Raw genomic sequence first — 22,974 nt, forward strand, 5'->3', positions numbered from 1 at the left:
AAAAAGAGGGCGTCACAATGTCAAATTAGCACTTGGCAGCCTAATAAATGCTTTGTAAATGTCATCGATCAAAATATTTGATCTCTGCTACCTTTAACAATTCCATACTTATGAGCGCTCTCTGACAGCCTGGCAATGGAATGGGCAAGCCCCCTGCGGCCTCTGCCATCACCACCATCACAGCCACTTCCCCCCACACTCACTTTTGAATTTGTGCTGTTGACAGACCAGAAAGGCTTTTGGCTGCCTGTTATGTGGTTCAAACCACACTGTAGCTGCTTAACCAGGCTGAAGTCATTATTCGGAATCTCCCAACCAGAAAACACAAAACCCCTTATTTCCCATCTAAAACTGTACACTGAAGGTCAGAGGATGGCCACTGCAAATTGCTTTTGCAGATATGTGCAAGCCAGGACAGAAACAATAACCCAAGCTCTCACTCTTGCATAATTAACTGAAAATGTCTATGCTGATTAACAATTACTCTCTAAATGATGCAGTATATATAATATCCAACTGCTAAACGGTGAAGTGTTCCCTACCATGGCCTTCACAGATACTGGATTTTCCCCTTAAATGCCATTAGTGTGATCTAAAGAAAGGTTAGAATTTTCCTTCACAGGAAGATCTCAAACTTAAAATATTTCGTTCTGATGTGTACCCACTAATAAAATCTCTCCTTAAAAAATAAGTATCTAAATGCCTAGTCTTCGAAACTACGAACATTTTAAAGAGTTAAAAAATCACACGTACTCTGCAATAATTTGCATTTTATTTGCATATAAATAGGTTGGTAAAAGTGAATGAAATTTAATGACGCCTACAGAACTGTTTTTTGAAAAGAGAAAAAACATTCTGCTGAAATCCCCTCTCCCCTGACTATTCACTCAAAAAATGCACATGGAATTTCAATGTTTTTATTTCTTGTTCAAAACCGAAATGGAACAAGCAATGATAAGCAACATCAGAAACACTGAGTCCTAGAGAAGTCACAGACATCAGAAAGCGCGATCACACACTTACAGAAGGTACGCTGTCCCAGACTGTAACTTCGCCCCTTCCCAGAAGCAGTCCAAAGGTGTAATAATCAAACAAGGGTAAAGATACTCTATTATCTGTCGAAGTTAAAAAGAAGAGGCCATGCGTTAGGTTAAGGCATACTACTGGGGTGTTCCTGAGAAATTTTTGCCAACAAGAAGAAAATATACCTGATCCATGTAACCTGTTTCTGTGATAAGCTCTCCTGATTTGTAACACAAATGTTCCAATTTCCACTGCCTAATAAAATGAAAAGCAGAGACAAAAATTTCTCACTGGAAGGTAAGAAAATTAGTGCAAATTCGGAATGATAGAACATATAAAAAGAACTGCAATTTCGATCACTTTTAAGCATCTGTCAAAACGAGCAGAGCTTTTGCCAAGTAGAGACCCAGCAAGCTTGCTTTAATGAATAGATAATACTCAATCGTAATTAACATGTAGGGTGTTTATGTAAATGAATGCTACCAAAGTACTTGAAAAGTCTTGTTTTCTTAAGTGTTCTCCCAATAATCTTGTTTACACCATTAATCTGCTTTTCTACATACATTAAACAACTTCAGGGCAGCCCAGCTGAATTATCACAAATTCAAAATAGGTGGGGATTAAATGAGGTCTGCAAAGTATTGACATTCAGGTGCGGAGGTGTTTTACTGGCAGATCCTGTCCTGAATAGGTAGTGTGCAAAATGAACTCTTCTGCTCTTAACCATTAATATTATAAACAACATGTGCCAGGTGGGTCAAATTCTAACTTCACAGTCTCTTCTATTCCTATCGTACAGAAATGTGAATAAATATACAGATCAAGAATTAATTTGGGGCTGGGTGCTGCAGCTCACGCCTGTAATCCCAGCACTTTGGGAGGTGTAGGTGGGAGGACAGCATGAAGCCAGGAGTTTGAAACCAGCCTAGGCAACAAAGTGAGACCCTATCTCTACTATAAATGAATGAGTGAGTGAATGAATAAACTTAAAAAATTAGCTGGGCGCAGTGGGGCATGCCTGTCGTCCCAGCTCCAGACAGGAAATTACTTGAGCCTGGAAGGCTGAGGCAGTGAGCTGTGATCGTGCCACCACACTCCAGCCTGGGCGACAGAGAGTGACCCTGTCTCTACAAAAAAATGAAAAATTGCCAGGCGTGGTGCCACATGTATATAGTCCCAGCTACTCGGGAGGCAGAGGTGGGAGGATCACTTGAGCCCAGGAGTTCGAGGCTGCAGTGAGCTATGATTGCTCCACTGCACTCCAGCCTAGATGAGCAAGATCCCATCTCTCAAAAGCAAACAAACAAACAAACAAAAATTAATCTGGAGTTTCATTGTCTCTAGAAAAGCATTATATATGCCCATATCTTTCCAAGTGTGTTAGGGAGATCAGTCTAACTGAAAAAAAAAAAAAAGAAGAAGAAGAAGAAAAAGAAAAAAGAAGAGAAAATTTGAAAGTGGTGGGGATGGAAAAGTCCAAGGGAAGAAAAAAAAAAAAAAGTAAAAACCTCCCTTCCAACTCTCTGTTATTGGCCTCCTAAGGCAGGACTGTCTTCACCCCAGGAGCTTACTGTGTCCTCTTCCCTGTGCCTTCCTATCTCTCTCTCAGCACCCTGTTGAAATGTCACCCCCCCCCGTTAAGCTTCTTGAAAATGACCCCTTTCTCCTGAACTCTAGAGCCCTGGCTGGCCAGATCTCCTGCGCAGCTGTCATGGGGACCGCCCACGTTTGCTCTGTCCATGTCTGCCTATACTCATGTCTTTCCTCTCTTTGAGAGCTGTGCCTAAGTTACCCATCTCTCCTCCATCCTCCACCCATCCACCCATCCATGGACATATTTATATTGTAATTCTACATAGCATCAACATAGAATGTCCAGCATGAGTTGGTTCTCAGTTTATACTACTTGATCAACTCTCATTTACACTTGCTTGAGAAAAGCATCATTGTGCATTAGAAAAACTAACAGGCTTGAAGCCAGAAAAAGGCTTTGAAACCTCGCTCTCTCATTTCATAACTGCATGAACTTGGACAAATGCTCTAATTAGTCTAATTCTCAGTTTTCTCACCTAGAACATGGGATGGGTTGAACTACACGTTCTTAAAGTTCATTCCAATGCACAAAATGACTCTCGACCCATCTCAGCTTAAGAATGTAATTTAATTGCACAGACCCTCACATCTCCTCCTGAAGCGTGTCGGTGACAAACACTAAGAATACACTGGCCATGCTTGCAGTGGCCCTAGGACACTCATTTCCTGGCTCCCCGCAGGGATGCCACTTCACATTCTGCAAAACTACACTGGGTATTGCTTCCCTACAATGCTTGTTACAGACCAGCAAGGCAAGTCTGCCTGGCAGAAACATGATTTTACATTTTCTAAGGCCCTTGCATTCATATATCTGATCTTGCTCTGGGGACCATGGAGGACACCAACACACATGACCATAAGCCCAGGTCACAGATAAGCAAACAAGAATGTGCCAAAGATATGGATATGTGACTTGCCCCTGGCTGTGCTTGTCCCTAGGATCCTGTCAAGCTGGAATGTAAGCAGAGGTTAGAGCAGGGACAAGTAAAAATCTTAATTTTATTCTCTTCTTTGGTTCTCCCTGCCTGCCGAATATGCCTACACTGCTCCTTCCTCACCTCTTCTGGGAAAAATAAAGGGTACTAGTGAAGGCCTCAGTGAAGACGTGCTGAAAGCCTAGGGGAGGCAATGGGGTTGGGTGACGTCAACTCAGAGGTCCCCTGGAAATGGGGTTTAATGATGCCAACCTCAGTAGCAATCAACAAATTGAATGCCCACTCTGTTCTCAATGCTGGGGTGAAAACAGGCGAGAGGTGGCCCCTGCCCTGTACAAACCGACAGTCTAGATACATGAGAAAAGGGCCGAGTTCTGGACTCTTCCTAGTGCTTGACTCTACTCACAGCATTGTGAAATCAGCAATACGATGCTAAAAGATGACTTTTTCAAAAGGTGTCAGCGGGCCAGGCATGGTGGCTCACACTTGTAGTCCCAGCACTTTGGGAGGCTGAGGTGGATGGATCACTTGAGGTCAGGAGTTCGAGACCAGCCTGGCCAACATGGTGAAACCCCGTCTCTACTGAAAATACAAAAATTAGCCAGGCGTGGTGGTGGGTGCCTCTAGTCCCAGCTACTTGGGAAGCTGAGGCATGAGGATTGCTTGAACCCAGGAAGCAGAGGTTGCAGTGAGCCGAGACTGCACTGCTGCACTCCAGCCTGGGCAACAGAGTGAGGCTCTGTCTCAAAAAAAATATAAAAAGGTGTCAGCAACAATTCCCATGTTGGCTCAGCCCCCAACACGCTGTGTGACACAAAATAACCACGAGTACAAAGTCACAAGAAACAGCTCTTCTTTTTTGCATTGTTTGTAAGTTCACTAAGGGCAATTCAAAATATCACTGCTCCGAAAATCTCTTAAGCAATGAAACATCTTACAGCCTTGATGTATACACCCCACCTGGCTCAGGGTCATCCTCATTTGGGGACAGTGCCAAGATACTTACTGGCAATACATTATAAAGTAATGCACTTGCTTTGTTACCAAACTTGAGAAACAAATCAAGACGAAAAAAAATCCTTTCATTGCAAAGCTATTTGAACTAATAATCCAGGTGCATTTCCAGGGCAACTCCATTTACTAAAATAACAGGACCTAAACCAGCAGCCTTCTCCCACCGCCTTACCTGCTGCTTGTCAGTAGATGGGCGCGGTAGGCCTTACCTGTTGTACATGTATACGTGGACACGGCTGGCCTGGAGCGCGGAGTCCAGGTGCTGTAGGAGTGCTTCTGTGGTCAGGACGTTAGCACCTTCTTCCTTAGGGGTCTGTATCATGAGTTGAGGATTAAACATAGCCTCTTCTCCAATCTTCTGGCGAGTATAATTTAATTCACGACTTACTCGTCCTCCAACTGACAAACATGTACGGGTTTAATTAGAATAGCAAAATCACTGCAAACTCATGTTTTATCTGTTATCTGACTACCTGCCATAGAATACACAATAGATGAACTCTGGTCATGAGACTGGCTGATGTGTGAGCAGTAACATTCACTTTATTATTAATGGCATTGTTAACTTTACCAATAGTAAACATAAAAAATACTCACTAAGCCCACTAATGGCTATCCCACCTGTCACAGACGCAAACCTAATTCTAACTAATATACTATGTGCAGAAAGGGGGAGCAGAAGTGGGGAGCAGAAAGGAAAACTTGAGACACCTTTTCCTTGCAGACCAGACCAAATAACCCCGTTACAATTTCTTTCACTTGTATAAACAACGTGCCCCTGCAGCACATTTCAAGATAAATGGCTTCAATTTACACTCTTCTCCTGAGTCATCTGGCAAAGGTAACAAGGAAATGTTTCTCCTCGTGGAAAAAGAAACAAGGACAGGTGACAAGTGTGTGTTCAGCACAAAACTTGCCAGGAGAAGATAAAGTGATTCAAGTCAGATGCCCACGGGGAAATTCCACTTGAGAGGAACAAAATGTGTTAGCCACAGCCATCATGGGCAGTCCCTGGAACCTGGTTCCATCAGTCTCACCTGGTCAGCATCCAGAAAACACAGATGCTAGGTTCTGAGTCAGCTGGGGGCAAGCAGCCTGTGTTCCGGAAGTGTCCCAGGTGATCCTGAACCTGCTGCCCAGGCTGAGAAGTCCTGCCCCACACCAACCTGGCTTTCCAGCAAGCTGGCCAGCACAGGGCATGCCCAAAGCCAGCGCAGGCACAGGTGACCAAAGAAAACCATCATCCCTGTGACTGCCAACCGCCTTTTCTCTTCCTCTCCTTTTTACATCCTTAGGCCCAACGTTATGTTCAGTGAATGGTTCTGGGCCAAGCCAAGCTCCGAATGCTGCGCCTGGGCCGGGAGGTGTCTCAGGGAGATACTAACAGTTACAGACCCAGGAACCTAGAGCTCCCCCAGCCCATTCTCTAGGGCAAAGGAAGCGAGTCTGAATTGTTCCTAAAGTCACTGATAAGTTGCATGTTGACTGAAAAGCAGGCCTGCAGCGACAGTTTAGAAAAAACTCAGTGATCATAGCTTTCCCACGAGGAGGAATCCTTTTTCTTCAAGTTTAGTATTCAAGGACATAAACATTTGGTTTGGACAAGTAAATAAGGACTGGGAACAGCGGGTCGTTTAGTTCTCTTGGCATATTTTATAAACAAGGGGGCAGCCTAAAAAGCAAATAATGCCCTCATTAGGAAAACCAGTACAAATTCACCGCCTGGCAGCACCCTCTGTGCAGGTCCACGCGGATGCCAAGGCCAGGAGCCCCGTGAGGTGAGGTTTAACATGCTGCGTGTGGGGTCGGGAAGGAGGGAGGTTAATAAAAAGGAATAAGACTTCTGTGTGCAGAAAACTTTGAAAAATGCCAGGGGGGATGGCCGAGCGCCTTGCAATCGATGTGAAGTTAAGGAAAAACCACGGGAAAACACTGGGCAACAGCTGGCACAGAGAAGCATTTCCCTACTCGGCTGCCCTTTTCTGGGAGCCCCAGGAAAGCTGCCTGAAGGCAGGGCCTGCTCACTCTAGCACAAAGCACAGTACTTAACACCACGCAGACTTCCAACCAATGAACTGAATCTGAGCCAGCCCACATACCCTAGAAGTGCAGAAGTTATATGAGACTAAAAAGCCAGTTATGAGGCCAGAGGTCACAGCTGCAGAGCTGCCTATCAAGGAGCTCAACGCACAGCCTTTGCTCACCCCTTCTTTTTTCCTGGTGTTACCACATCTCATGCCACAAACCTAGAAGTCATTCCCATTTTTACCTGCCTTCTCAAACATGAGCATGCGTGTGGTTTTTCATTCTGCTTACAAAGTAGCACCTTCTGCACATTTACTGACGCTTAGAATATCAGGTGACTTAAACCCACGAAATTAAAAAACAGCGACAAAGCACAGCCCCCCACCCCTTAGGATGGTGGTTTGGGTGCTGTTACAGTGAGGAGCAGTCCATGACAGACAGCCTGGCTTCAGTAGGATTCTGCCCATCAGGCCTCAGCAGAGCAGCTGCCTGTTAACTATACAGCCCTCGAAGTGACCAGAGTGCAGTGTGCACAAAAATAGCAAAACTAAACACAAAGTTTGTGCTGCTAAGAACTTTTTACCATATTCTTCCAGACCAACCTCATAATGGAAACACAGGGTGTTTCGGAAATGGCACTTATTTTCTACGAGATATAAAATGTACCCCGGAGTCTCCGTCGTGTCACCTTTTTAGATGTTTTAAGACGTATATTGACATAAACATTTTAATAAAGGTATAGATTTGTCCTTTCTCTGGAATTGGAGAACTTTTCACTCCTCCATCTCTTTGCTCTAGTGATGAACACAAATATTTTGCCAACATGATGTTTCAACCAAGACTATCGCTACAGGGTGGCCAAGCAACGAGAGTTGAGACTCTGACGTCTACAGTTTTCTCAACCACTTCTGCCATATGTACTATTCAATTCAATTCACTTTTACATATTACACGGTCATATTTTATCTAATCTTTCATCTTACGTTTAACCAAATATGAATGTTTTGCAAAATGATTCAAACACTTGAATGACGTCTGGTTGCCATGCGTTCTATCTGACCAACAGCTGTAACGTGATTCATTCATCCAGCAAGCATGTGTGGGTGGCACTTTGTCACAGGCAGTGGGGATGTGGTGGACAAAACCAGTCAGTGTGGTCTCTCTCCAAGAGGCGTGCTGGCCAGTGAAGGGAACAGGCAACAGCCAAGCAAAGCAGTAAGATACCTTCATAGCACAAGTGTGATGGAGAAAACGAAGATGGTGATGCCATGTTGGGTGGCAGGGAAGGGGAAAAGCTACTTCAAATGGGATAGCAGGGAAGACCTAAAGGGAAACAACATTTAGGTGACTTTGAAAAGTTGGAGGAACAGCGTTCTGAGTAGAGGAACCAGCAACTGCAAAGGCCCCAGGTTTGGCTTATTGCAGGGAGAGAAGGGAGGCAAGTGTGGTGGAGCTTGCTGAGACTGTCATTAAGTCTTGTGTCATTTACCACGTGCACTGGTAGACTCAGCGCCTTCTTGGGTATTACTGCGTCATAAAGTACATGACACTCATACATTTTGACATCAGTATTCACCCAACACGCTCTGGAACAAGCTGCCAGAAACAGAAACCCTTCAGGATAGAGCAATTTTACAGACTCGTCTGACATTTGCTACCCTAGCAAACACCTATCCTAAATCACTGCTGAATGACAGCTGAAAGCTGTTCATTACTTTACTGTACATTACTGTCTTCCTTATCATCCCTAAGTGTGAAGCTTTGAGCCCAGGAAGCTCCACAGAACCCATTTTAGATGATTGAGATGAAGGTCGTGATCTTGGAGAAATAGGTTTCTCCTTTCTTTTTCTTCTCTTTATTTAAAGACAAGGTCTCGCTCTGTCGCCCAGGCTGGAGTGCAGGGGCACAATCACAGCTCACTGCAGCCTCAACCTCCTGGGCTTAAGCGATCCCCCCTCCCCAGCCCCCCAGATAACTGCAACTACAGGCACACACCACCATGCCCAGCCACTTTTTCATTTTTTTGGGTAGATACGGGGCCTTACTATGTTGCCCAAGCTGGTCTCAAACTCCTTGGCTCAAGTAATCCTCCTGCCTTTACCTCCCAAAGTGCTGGGATTTCAGGCATGACTCTTTTCCATTTTCAGGATCAAAGTCCTAATGCATTTTAAAAATAATCTAATGTTCATGAAATAGTGCAGAAGAAAATAACTATTAAATCCATTATCTGTTATGTAGATGTAGGTATAGGGAACCAAGTTAATAGCCATTTTTGCTGTGTGGTGGGCTATGAATAACTGTGTTTTTTTTTTTTTTTTTTTGAGATGGAGTCTCGCTCTGTTGCCCAGGCTGGAGTGCAGTGGCGCGATCTCGGCTTACTGCAAGTTCCACCTCCCGGGTTCACGCCATTCTCCTGCCTTAGCCTCCTGAGTAGCTGGGACTACAGGCGCCGCCACCACGCCCGGCTAATTTTTTGTATTTTTAGTACAGATGGGGTTTCACTGTGTTAATCAGGATGGTCTCGATCTCCTGACCTTGTGATCTGCCCTCCTGGCCTCCCAAAGTGCTGGGATTACAGGCGTGAGCCACCGTGCCTGGCTGGGCTATGGATAATATTTACCTGCTTTGCTTTTTTATTTCTATTAATTTTTCTACAACAAAAGAGTATAATTAAAAACTTCTATGGTTGGACATGGTGGCTCATGCCTGTAATCCCAGCGCTTTGGGAGGCCAAGGTGGGAAGATCACTTAAGGCCAGGATTCCACACCAGTCTGGGCAACACAGATAAACATATTTATCTCTACAAACAAGAAGTTAACGGTGAAACCCCGTCTCTACTAAAAAATACAAAAAACTAGCCGGACGAGGTGGCGGGCGCCTGTAGTCGCAGCTACTCAGGAGGCTGAGGCAGGAGAATGGCGTGAACCCGGGAGGCGGAGCTTGCAGTGAGCTGAGATCCGGCCACAGCACTCCAGCCTGGGCGACAGAGTGAGACTCCGTCTCAAAAAAAAAAAAAAAAAAAGTTAAGAAAACAGCTGTGGAGTAGTGGAGGCTGCCTTGAGTTCTAGCTACTTCAGAGGCTGAAGTGGGAGGATCGCCTGAGCCCGGGAGTTGGGGGGTACAGTGTGCTGTGACTGTGTCACTGCACTCCAGCCTGGACAACGGCATGAGACCCCACCTCAAAACACAACAAAAACCAGAAAAACAAACCTTCTATGTGACACACACAGAAAAAAAAAAAGAAAAAGAGAAAAACAGGTATGCGGGCTACTTGGTAGAGATATGAATTAAAAACAAACTCAACGGAAAAATATGCATCTCTGTTCTCACTCATATGTGAGAGGTTAAAAAAAGGTTAATCTGATGGAGGTAGAGAATAGAATGAGGGTTATCAGAGACTGGGAAGAATGAGGGGAAAGGAAGAGAGGTGGGTTAATCGGTACCAACATACAGTTAAGAACACATTCTAGTGTTCCATAGCATCGTAGGGAGATCACATTTAACAACAATATATTGGATATGTCAAAATAACTAGAAGAGAAGATTTAGAATGTTCTCAACACAAAAAAATGATGAATGTGTTTGAGGTGATGGACACTCCAATTACTCTCATCTGATCATTAGACATCACATGCTTCTACCAAAACATCACATGTACACCATGGATATATACAGTATTCGGTATCAATACTAATACACTATAAAAATAATCACATGCACCTTCATCATATCCTGAAGTCCTCCTATATTAACAATAAAATAACCCCTCTGAAGAAGACTCAAGAAAAATCATTATCTCAGGATCCTGAGACACAAAATAACGTTTTCTACTTGGGTTCTGCTTTCCACATACAAAGCCCTTTGAACCTGTATTCTTTATGTCTTTGGAAATATTTTGATCATTGCTGCTCCTCCATCAAGCTGGGGCCAGCTGTACCAGGCAGGAGGTGAGAATGGGGACCGGAAGACCCCAGCACTGCCACTACTGGCAGAGAGATCTGCAGCAAGTTCCTGACGTTGCTGAGAACAGGGATGACACATGCTGTGACAAACCTCACAGGACTGTGTGAGCCTTAGCTGACGATGTGTGTGAAATTACCCGAGAGCTGAGCAAGTGTCTGTTCACCCATGCACTTGTCACAGAGCGTTGGTTCACTGCCCTAATGTCACAGGGGAGGGGGCACAGCTGCAGAGTTTGGGTGGCTTGCCCAAGGTTACCCACCGTATTAGTAAGAGGTAGGACGGACCCTTTAACCCAGAATCCAAGTGCCCTGCGAGCCTCATGGCTTCTGAGTACCAGCTGGGAACCTGAGTACAGCAGGAGAAGGTAGTCTAGGAGCACCAAATTCCACAGAGCACGCTAGACAGGTTGAGCATCCCTAATCTGAAAGTCTCAAAGGCTCCAAAACCTTCCTGAGTGCCGATATGATATTCCAAGTGGAAAATTCCACACCTGACCTCACACAGTCAGTCACAGTCAAAACAGGCTCACAACCATGAAGACGACATTGTCACCACGGCACAAAAAGTAACTATAGCAGACCTGGTGAAAATGTGCGATGGGCTTATTGAAAACTAACGCACTGTGCATTCACAACCAAACAGGAAATCATGTCAGTTCCTAAAATCAAAGAGACACGTCTAAGACGTCCGTTGTGATGCTGGAGGAAACATTCTGAAAAGCCATCCAGCAGATGCCTCCTCACCCCTACAGGATCCACTCCCTGATCCTTCCACTGCTTCTGACGTTTCTTCTCGCCTAAAAAAGTAAAACATGGTGTACAGCAACCTCTCAATGAAAACACAGCATTGCAGGTGGAGGCCAGAAGCTGTCGTTTAGCCGCTGATGCAGGTATCTGGTGATGCTATCGGGCTGCCTGGGTACCCCGAACACATTATTTTTTCACTGCATTAATGGAATGTCATTTTTTTTTTTTTTCTGGTAAGTACGTATGTGTGAATTAGTTTAAGAAAATGATTGCTTTTCGCTGGCATATAAATTCTAAGTCAGGAAGGATGGGAATGCCACACAACCAGATTGTCCACATGGGTGGCTGAGATAGTGACATCTTTGCTGTTAGTTCAATGTACACCAACGTTGTTTCAGGCACACAGTTATTTTAAAATATCGTATAAAATTCCCTTCAGGCTAGATGCATAAAGCAGTTGAAACACAAATTTCATGTTTAGACTTGGGTCCCATCCTCAGGCTATCTCATTATGTACATGTGTGAATGTCACCCTCCCAGAAAAAATCCAAAATCCCCAACACTTCTGGTCCCAAACATTTCGTATAAGGGATACTCATCCTGTATTATGCTCACAGCTAGAATTTTAGAATGCATGAATCATGACAATAATCCATATTTTTATTTAAAGTACAACCATGTTGCCCCAAAGATTTTTCTCAGCCAGTGAGAAGATGCAGTTTTTTTCAATAGGGCTCCCGGGGCCGCAGTGGACAGGCCTCGTTTTCCTTCTGGTCCCCAGAGGGGCCTGTCTTAGAGGGTGCAGATGAAAGCACACAGAGAACATGCAGCCCTAAGCCTCTTTACCTGCAAATTCTGCCATCTTATTCTCCAGAAATCCAAGGCTTAAGCCAATTCTTTGAAAGGCAAAAGAAGCACCACTTCTGCCAATATTTTTGATCAAGCTCTGAGGATCCTCTCATCCCCAGATAGAGCCAGGCTTAACTTTCCAAAGTGAGGAAAGGCTAGCTAGCTCAGGTGGGATGTCCTCTCATCCCCAGATAGAACCAGACTTAACTTTCCAAAGTGAGGAAAGGCTAGCTAGCTCAGGTGGGATGCCAGCTGACCCACAGGCCCATACTTCTAGGCCAATATGATTCCAATCCATTGTAGACAAGAGATGTTTCCCTCATCACACCTCCCTGCTGTGCCCCTCTCTTCAGCGCAGCCTTCTGCACAAGCTTAAGAAAAGTCTGTGGCATTCACACAAAAACCTTTTAGCAAAAGTTTATTGTGATCCACATAAAGATGATCTGAGGGACCAACTGAAGTTATTTTCCACAAAATTCAAGTCCTGCCCATGCACCTCCGTATGTGAGGGACGCAGAGGGGCAGCAGGGCCATGGCACACCAAGTGTGCTGAATGAATAAATGAATGCGCGGTCTCAATACAGAGCCTTGGGAACAGGCAGTCATCTGTATAAGTTATTAATTCCCCCCAAAGCCTCAAAAAGTCAATCAGTCAAAACAAATGACCCTTTCAGCCTGAAAAGTACCCACTCAGAGTCCAATTAGGAAAATAGGGTCTGTGTATATGCAAGCGTTGCATTTGCATTTGATTAATCCCATGAATTATCTAACAGCCTCCAGAGAGATTTTCTTTTTCTTTTAGTCGCTCAGGTCCTCCTTTCAATGTTGCATTTAGTTACTGTGAGGCCGAAAAGGTACAAATCTCTAAGCGGGTGTAACTGCAAAATTATTACCACTGCCTCTTTTTTATGACCGAAAAAAAGAAGATCCAGTCATGTGGGCAACTGGCTGAAAACTCACGGGTTGTGAATTTTAGTCCTCTCCCACCCATCTCTTCTATTCAGGAGGAGCCAACCGCTGCCCAAATTTCTGGGCCGTTTTTCTCCTTGTGAGATTGTGCCCCTGCGTGTTGCCATGGGAAAAATACTACAATCAGCCCAAAGAGAATGTGCCTTCATGAAGTGAGCCCAGCGAGAGGACAACCACCAAAACATCACGAAAAAAGGACACTCGCACGGGACCGCATGCGGCAGGCTGGGCGCAGGTAGTGCGCAGGCGCCGGGTCCGCACCGCGCATGTGCCGGAAGCAAGCTTCCCCGCCCCCACCAGCTGCTGGCAGTGCCATCTGTTATCAGCCTTGCCCAGGCTGCTCCCTCTGAATGGCTTTCCCTGACGCAGACCTGCTCGCCCTGTCAGATGCAATCAGGTCAGCCCGGCACTCTGCCCACGCTGGACCTGCTGCCTGTCGCAGGTCCCACCAGCTCCCACGGAGCCATGAGTTCCCAAGACAACACTGCATCTGCCAGGAGGCCCCTTCTTCTTTGGTTACTTGCCACACTGGCAAATGAGGGCTGTGCACCGCGCCACCTGAGACAGGCCCAAGAACGTTGCTGACTTCCTGCAGGGCACAGGCGGAAATGTCTTCCATCCGGAACGGCGTACCTTCCAAGCTGGGAACTGTCCCAGGTTCTACCACAACCTCAGGTGCAACCAGGCCGCTCAAGCGCCACAGGCAGGCAGAGGCACACCCAGGTCCCGTGGCTCTGCAGGAAGTGGGCGCGCCCAGAGGTGAGATGCAGAGCGCACGCGGGCTCAGAGGCCACACTCCACCAGGCAGCAGAACCCAGGAACCAACACAGCGTGTTTTCATCAAGCTTAGTTGAAACCTCCTGAAGTCTTCATTAAAAAAACAGAAACAGAAAGCAACCCACCACCACCAACAAAACCCAAGTGCTTCCCCGGCAGGCTCTCCATCACAGCACTCAGGCACTGCATAACATTAACCCCAGCTCCCTTCTCCCAGCTTCCGTGGGGCTGACATCGCCTCTCAGCTCTCAGCAGTCTTCTTGCCATTATCCAGCCTGCGCCTCTCTTCATTGGCCTCCCACTTGAGCCCGCATGGGGGAGAAGACAATGCCAGTCTCCACCTTCGCACACAGGCTCCCTGGCCTCCGGGGAACACCACGCTGGCCTCATTTATCTCCTGCACTGTTCCTTCCCTCTGCATCTGTGCAGGGAGACTCACGTCACTGGGGGCCACTTTCATGATTTTGTTGCCATCAGGATTAGCTGGATTAGGGGCCGGTACATAAGGACCCCCTGGTGCCGTGAGGAAGTTTCATCACCGGGTCAGCGTGGTGTGAACTATATTCTGTCAACACCACCACTCCTTATAGCCACCAACCAAAAAAGGGGGGAGGATGGAGGTGGGGGCGTGGCAGAGAAAATGCCTGGAGTGCAAAATGTATAAACTCATCATAGCAATACATTCCCACATCATGCATTTCAAAGTGTGTGAGCCATTCAAGACTATTCTTCTTTCAAACAAGAAACCTATGTGATTCTTTTTTTTTTTTTTTATCTATGAAGAATTTGGTGGGTCTGACAGTGGAGGTAGGGAGAGTAAATATGGGTAGGCGAGTACGTGTAACTACCCAGAGGAAGAACAAAAAGCCCACAAAAAACCTTCTAGCCCCTTTCTAAAGCTAGTCAAACAGTTTGGGAAGAGTTGCACTGCTGAAACCTTGTATTTTGTTCCAGGCTAACACCTCCAGGATGGTTAGTTCCTCTTCTTCTGAAGGACCAAAGCTATCCCATCCAGCAAGGATATGCCCCCATCTAACGTGAAATAAGACAATGTGGCAGGAGAGTGGCAGAGGGAACGGTGTGGGGGTAAAAGGATGGAGAGAAAAACAAAACAGAACTTTTAACTCCTTTTAAAACTTCAATGACTGAATTTTTTTCCTCCCAGGGAATCATTGACCTACCTCCATCCTGGCCCCACCCATCGGGACCCTGTGTGAAGTAAACACACAATTTCTACAGAAAGTAATGGGATTTCTGCAAGTGTGTGCGAGTGTGTGTTTTATAGAGCAGTCCCTCTTGCACAGAACTGGGCTGTCCCATCAAAGCAGTATCTGTTATATTTCTGTCTTTCTCTTCTGTTTGGCGTATTCACCAACAAGAGAAAAGGAGGTAAGCTTTGGCGGCCCTGACCTGCAGCTGGAACACAATACTTTCGCACAGCCCTGCCGACCCCTGACATAAATTTTACACCGCAGCTGGCATTTACACACTCAGCATTACCATATGTATAGCTGCTCGGTGCTAATTATGCTAATCACCTGTCTAACTCGCTGCTGCGAAAAATGGTTGCATTTAGCAGTCCAGCGCCTCCCAATGCAGCTTACTGTGTGGCTGAAATGTACATTCAGACGGCCCTGAATGGCAAGATTTTTCCACGTTGCTGGCTACATTCAGGCCTCAGAAAAATTTATTCAAGTCAACTGGTTTCGGTCCGCAACAAAAAAGTTACGAGAAAAAAGTGAGTGTGTTCTTGCCCTAACATTCTGGATCTGCTTGCAAGCAAAATGATAAATCAATTGGTGTGGGAAACAAAAAGGGAGAGAGATTTCTTTTGGGAGCCATGTGAAACTGTAGCCTATTAAAAAAAAAAAAAAGGAAAAAAAAGGGTCATCCTATTCCCCAAATCTCTAGAAAGAGCAGTTAATAGATATTTAGCCCTAATCCCAATTCTCTCAAATTGCAAGCTTTGTTTGCAATTAAGCAAGGTATTAAACATGTGCAATTTTTTTTTCTGGATCATGTGTAGACCAAAATGATGCTATCGTATTTATCATTTTTTATTTATTACAACAATGTGTAAATCTCATGAGGAAAATAAAGTAAGAAGAAAGAAATAATTTCTTAGGCAGCTAGGAAAAATTCTTTTGTTATTTTCTCTTAGAAAGCCTCTATTTAAAAAGAGGCTGTGTGATGTTTGAGTCTATTTTGTGAAGGTTGCTGGTTTCCCACTAAAGGAGCAGAGGAAATCAGGGAGTGGGGGTGGGAATGTGGAAGAATTCACAAAAGAAAAAAAACAGTGGTGGGAGGAGAAAGAGGGAGTCAAGAAGCCTACATTTTCCTTCATCTCAAAATTCCTGCATTTATCATCACCATTTCTTAAAGCTGTTTCCTCAGATCACTCTGTAGAATAAATTTCTTAATCAGGAGAATATTGGTGCAGGTATTTCAACAATTCCCCAAATTCAGACTGAAATCCTATTTCTTCCTAACTCACAAAACATGTTCATATTAATTTTTAAAAACCCCGAACGTAGTCACTCTCAGGGCTGCTTCATATTAGGCTATCTGGATGGACAGGTCATATCTGGACACTCCGATTTCTTGTCATTGCTGGCAGCATCGTATGACACGTTTTACCGGAGGGTGGCCCAAAGTGCCAGTGACTTTCTCACCTCCAAACAATCATCATTAGCAGACTCCTTACTTCAGAAATGCAGAAAGCAGGAGAAAACTGGAAGGCCATTTACTTCAGAATATACTGTGGGCTACACCCCTCCGGGCTGCACAACACCAGACTGGCTTTGCGACCCGTCAGCTTTCCACGCTTGGAAGGTGCACCCACCCCGCGGGCTTCCTCCCACGGAGGAGGTCACCCCGAGGCTCGGGCTCTCTGGCCTCGCTTCCGCTCACCTTTCCGTTTAACCACCAGCAAATGAAAAACAGGATGCTCGCGCAACTTAAAGATGCTGCTGTGACAAGAGCACTCTTGCCTCTCTCCACCCTCCATTCTGTCCCACATTTTATACACTTCTCTGACCCAATGAAGCAACACTCTCCAAGCCACAGCTTGATTTGTTTGGCATCCCAATTCAAGTTGCTAGTCTTTGCCATTCCAATGTGTTTATCTGGGTTTTGTAGTTTCAAATCTTGACTGTGCAGCCAAAAACACAAGTGACACAACCACTACTGTGCTCACTGCAAAGCGCAGGGTTTACCCCCCACCCCCCATCCTCTCAATATCGCACTCTTCTTAAATAGGAGATGGACCACCCTGCCTCATGGCACGGAGCGGTGTTTACATTGCAATACTTGACTGTGTAATACATCTGGCATTTTTGGGCAGGATTCCTGAGCTAGGGGCCAGAAGCCCTTAAGCAATGATTTAAGGGGAAAAAAAAGCCATGCACATTGACTTAACAAAGCCCATTTCCAGTTCCTTTTGCTTACTTTTGTACATGTTTCATTAATAACTGAAAACTATCTTGGTTGCTAAATTGGGTAAGTCTACTGCTTCTTTTCATTTATCCTAACAATAATAAATAAAGCTTGCACTGTGGTATGGGGACCTGCTTCTCACTAGCCTTGCTTTCATAGCAGTGGCATTACAGGACCCACATGCAGAGCGGACTATTTGGGCCAACTCACACCTGGGTTTCTGGATTAGAAATAAGGTCCTGCCCCCACATTATAAATCTCTCCAACAACAAACTTGCCATTCATTAGCAGGTATCTGACTGCCCACCAACAATAGTTTCCCTAACACATGTCAGCTGTTTCTCCAGCCATGCTCTAAACCCCAAATGAAACAGTCATACTCCTTTCTGGAGGGACTAAGGATGGGACGCATCTTCCTGTACACCAGACTCCTAAAATCCCCCACCACAGCCCAGCAGTTTCTCAATGGCAGTATTCTGCTTACGGAAGGCATGAGACATTGCAGTGTAAAGGAAAAAAAGCGCCCTAAATCCAATTTAAGAGAAAAAAAATCCAGTAAGTATTATCGTAAGCACCCAAATTCAAAGATTAGAAGAGAAAGTAACAGAAGTGTTTATATTTTGATGACCCTGATTATATCTGTGTATTCAAGCAATGTTCCCACCGAGAGAATCCTGCAGAGCTTCCTCCTCCTGCAGGCAGAAGTGCCCTCACCAGCAAAGCCCTCTGCTCTCTGGATGTCAACCAAGACCTCTTATGAGGATGGACCATAAAATCTGGATAAGGAATTCCATCGTCTTCAATCTAGCCAAGCTCCTTGTGCCCACTGGCTTTGGTGGGAGTTCTAAGCAAGGAAAACCTGAAGTGGGGCACCTGGGAGGGAAAGCCATGGTTTGTGCTCCACTCACCGTCTCAGAAATGCTACAGAACCCGGTTCTTCCACTGTCCATGCGCCACAGTAAGCAATACAAGCAGGGGACCAAGCCTTATTTCCCACTCTCTCTGGCGGTGTGGTATGGGTTGAAGAAACTTGTCAATGGATTTTAAAGTTGCCTCAGCAGTCCATTAAAAAAAGTCATGATTCTTCAACAGGGGAATCACATCTTCTGCCAAGAGCCCATCAAAGAGTGTGGTCTTGGAACCAACCCTAACCAAAATAAGAATGCCAAGGATGCAAATGGCAGCTCTGCATCTAGTATCTCCCGCAGCCGGCTTGAAATAATAAATGTTCTCATTCCCTCCTCTTAGTTTGTGATTAGCGAGACTTACAACCATTGCAGAGTTCACACTAGTAACTGCAGAGATCCACTTGGAAGGAAATGACGTGGGCAGCTTAGAGTGGGTGGGTGGGTGGGTGGGAGAAAGGGCAGGAGGGAAGGGGGGAGGGGGAGGAGGCAGCAGAGGTTCTGGGAGCCAGTGAGGGGCACAGAAAACATTAATAGTATTATAATAGGACAACACAGCTATGGTTATAGTGTGGGGGTGTCTGACACAGCTTGGAATTCCCTCAACTTTTTCTCCCCCTAAATAGTGTCAAAAGAGTGCCAGAAATTAAAATACTACATTTATGCAAAGTGGCTTCTATTAAATCTGGCCCCCTTTACAGTTATTTTATAATATTTCCATATTTGTTTTAAAAGCCAAAAAACCTTTCACAGTGAAACACATCCCGGAGTAGAACTGAACACGCATCGGGGCTACATCGGGGCAGACAGTAGCATGGTGAGGCGGGAGGCGGCCACAGAGCGCCCCCTTTCTCTGCCCCATTGTGACTCTCCCCTACCCCGATACAAGCAGGAGAGCAGGGCAGACGAGTTTCAGCTTGCCCCGAGTGGACAGAGCCTGGGGTCACAGGCAGGTCAGCTTTGAAGGAGAAACCCAAATGAAACATAAACATGGCATTGTGGAAACCAGACGAATCTCCCGTGGCTTGTCCAGCCAGCATTCATCTCGGCATCAGCTGTGGCGCATAATCTAAACACACGGATCAGGCTGTTCATACATCTGGAAGCTGTCATCCTCTGGAACCTCCGGGCGGCATCTGATGTATCTGAAACACCCCATTACCCAGCCTGTCCCCTCAACTTGTTGAAGGGTCGAGAGTGGCAGACAGCAAAGACATGGGGAGGATTTGCAGGGTCAGCTGCCCTGTGTAGAAGACACCTGAGGGCTATTTGTTCTTTTTTAAACAATCATTAGTAACTTCGCATTTCCAATTGTTTTTCTCCAAATATCAAAGAGACCCCACAACTTCTTCCATCTAAATGTACATATGCACTAGTGCAAACTAATAAATACCTATCTAAGCATATTTTTCCTTTCAAACCATGTGTGGCGGGGCAGGGTCCAGGGAGCAGAAAGGAGCTGCATTTTTCTTCCTGTCCCTTGTGAAATGGCCCCAAAATGGCAGCCCCAGAGAAAAGAAACCAGGTGCTCACTGTGGAAGGGCAGTGACAGCAGAGTCCATGCTGCCCTTCTGGCTGGGAAGCCTTGGTCCCTTGCTGTCCCTTGGTTCTGCTCCATAAGGGCTCCTGGGGGGACAAGGGGGAGTGGTTTGTGACAGAAACAGCTGGAGGAGAATGACACCACCAAAGAGTTCACACACTAGCCAGGCTTCGGAAGGAGCTGTTATTTCAATATGCACAAGGGCAGCGGTGTCTTCTATTAAAGCTTCTATTAAAGCACCCACACACCAGTCCATGTGCCTGCTGAATGTTTGGATGGAGTTCCCCTGAGGGCAGAGACTGTGGCTTTTCACCAACATCTCTCTGGAGATGCTAAAAACCTTCAGGCTACTGGGGTTGAGGTGGAACCAGTCTTTCTGCAAATTTAGATATCCCCCACCAAAAGGTACCCAACTATAAAGCATTTCTTTCCTCCACGGCCTCTTTCCTCTTTCGACCCGTCATGGTGTTTTTCTTTGATGTTTAATGTCACTCTAAGAAAAACAGTTATCTGGGTCAGTAAATACAGGAATGGGATGGGGGGGTTATCTTAAAGAAGAGACGAATACTCTTGCATCTCTGCAATGTATTGTAGCCACAACTGCATCATCATAAACATCTTCCATCTGCACAGCATGGGTCTTCCAGTCAAAATCTTTTTAGCATCTAAACCAGTGGGTCTCAACTGAGATGATTTGGTACACCCTCTCCCCCAGTGACATCTGGCAATGACTGGAAACACTGGTGGTCACAACTGGGAGGGTGCTACTGGCATCTAGTGGGTAGAGGCCAGGATGCTGTTAAACATCTTATAGTGCACAGAACAGCCCCCGACAACAGAGGATGATCCAGCCCCAACGTCAATAGTCCTGAGGCTGAGGGACCTTGCTCCAAATTGAAGGAGTGGTGAAACTCAGTTATCTCCTACAACTGATTGCCTGAGTTCAAGAACACTGAAAGAGTTAACACTAGCAAGGTACAAACTTGAAAGCACTTACACATATCATGCAGTATTTAAAAAAACAATTTCTTCTATTTTCCTTAAAAAAAAAAAAGTCAAAATCACAACCTGCCTCCTCCCCCCTTGACGCTGGCCTGCAGCAATGTTAACATCCAAACACCAAGGCAATATGGATTCATTTCAAGGCTGTTGCCCTCTGCAGAAAAGGAGGCCAGGAGCTGGGCAAACTTTTAGAAAAAACAAAAAGCTCAGAGAGATAAATGAATGTTCTATCGCTGGAGAAGCTTGACAAGAAACTTGTGTCTGAGGGAGGGCTGGAGTGAGGGAGTTGATATGAAAAGAAATAGATACTGAGGGAGATGGGCTAAAACTGCTCAACAAAAAGGAAATACCAACAAAGAAATAGGCAAGATTAAAAATAACATCAGTCTGTGCCCAGAAGGGCGAGCTCCAGGTGAAGCACTCAGGGCTCCAGGTAAAACACTAGAGGCCAACATGTGAGCACACTCATGAGACAGGGATGGCTCGCAGGAAGCGCTGACAGCCCCCAGCTCAAGCAGGGAGACTTCTGTGAAATGGCCCTGAGGGACCAGCCGAGCTTCCAGGCTCCCACCCAATCTCAACCACCCCACAAAGGGAGGCAATGGCTGCCCTCCAAGAGACCACATTCCTGTTCTCTGAGCCTTTGCCCATGCTGTTCCTTCTGCCTGGAAAGCCCCCTACCCTCTCCCCTCCAGCCCCTGTGCCTGGCTCAGGCCTCCACCCTTGAGGCCATCCTGGAAGATATCCCCGATTTTCCTGCCATTTTGGCACTGCTGTCCTTCATGTTAACCACCCACACACCAGTCCATGTGCCTGCTGAATGTTTGGATGGAGTTCCCCTGAGGGCAGAGACTGTGGCTTTTCACCAGCATCTCTCTGGAGAGCTTTCTGCAATGGCAGTGCAGAACCAGTGGTGGTACTGAGAACATGTGCAGAATGAACGCTTCTATTTTTATACAATGACAATTAGTTTCTCCCCCACCTTGCTGCCATGGTCGTGTGTTTCTGCAATAGCAGATGTCCACTACATTAGTCAACATATTCTCTATCAAACCTCACTACTCCACAGTATATGTGAAACTGATTTGACAATTTTGATTTGCAAACACTATAACCCTAAAATTCAAGCTGGTATCTTAACATGTAATTGACAGTTTCTTAAAAGGCAAGCATTATATGGACATTTAAACAACGGAATACAGTAATTCTTATCACCAATGCCTACACATGCACATACGCGCGCACGCACACGGACTCTTCCTCATCTAGCATGTATTAGTCTCCACATTGTGGCTGATGTAGTCTAACTCTTTATAAAGCCACATTTCCCCAGCATGTTAAACAAAGCATGCAAGTCAATTTGAAGATACAGCCTTTTGAGTAGATCCCTTTAATTTGCTGGCTGTATTAAAAAGATAACATTAACATGACTTTGGCAGATAGGAGGATATGCAGAATAAGACAATGTGCATACACACACATGCTCCTGTGATTTTAAATCGCAGGAGAAAGAGGTTCTTCCAAACTATCCCTCAGCATCCCTCGCCCCTTAAAATCTCATACTTTACTTTCTTCTGTTGCTTTCTAACTAGGGCAATATGCTACCTCTATCCATTTCGTTTGTGTAGCAAGCACTCTGTTCTTGCCCAGTTCATATAAAAATTCATGTCTAGAACTTTCAGAACAACGTACCTCTTAACAAAGCACCATCTAACAGATTTCTTTACTGATCGCCATGAGGAATTTATCTATGAGACAGATGCACAAAATGAACTTAAATTTGGAGCTGCTACTCAATTCAGTTCACGGACATCTACTGAGGTCTAGGACAGCAGATTTCTCACTCCTGAATGCAAATGCTCACACTACTTACTGCTGACATGAACACTCAGCTCACTGTGTCACAAACAAGATCTCTACACAGTTACTTCTGCTTTGAAATGAAATTAAATCTATATGACTACTGTCGTATAGTCACCTATCTAGTTGGGTTTATCTGCATTTACGAAACTCGCTTCTTCTTTAGGGGGAGAGAGAATCTAGCACAGAATGAATGAATGAATGAATGAATGAGAGATCAAGGACAGGGCAACAGGAGAACAAGTGACTTATGTCATCAGTAGGCAAAACAGACCTGGAGACACACAGCAACCCATAGTTTCCCATCTGTAAAACGGGACAATCCTCATCATAAAGA

General features: G+C 45.4%; 1 protein-coding gene across 8 annotated transcripts in view; it reads right to left on the bottom strand.

The window, feature by feature from the left end:
• PTCH1 (patched 1) overlaps nt 1–22,974 on the bottom strand; it is a 73,619-nt gene that overhangs the window by 37,678 nt on the left and 12,967 nt on the right. For all 8 annotated transcript variants that reach the window (XR_004443298.1, XM_033236630.1, XM_033236634.1 and 5 more), the window contains exons 3-5: nt 4,775–4,964; nt 1,209–1,278; nt 1,024–1,115 (exon numbers count right to left, since the gene is read on the bottom strand). Coding sequence is in view for 7 of the 8 variants with exons in the window: in XM_033236630.1 (XP_033092521.1) it covers nt 1,024–1,115; nt 1,209–1,278; nt 4,775–4,964 (352 nt within the window). In the remaining variant the exon portion in view is untranslated. The remainder of the gene's footprint in view (nt 1–1,023; nt 1,116–1,208; nt 1,279–4,774; nt 4,965–22,974) is intronic.

Source organism: Trachypithecus francoisi, unplaced genomic scaffold (assembly GCF_009764315.1).
Source record: "Trachypithecus francoisi isolate TF-2019V2 unplaced genomic scaffold, Tfra_2.0 Lachesis_group16, whole genome shotgun sequence".
In the NCBI taxonomy this organism is placed as follows: Eukaryota; Metazoa; Chordata; class Mammalia; order Primates; family Cercopithecidae; genus Trachypithecus; species Trachypithecus francoisi.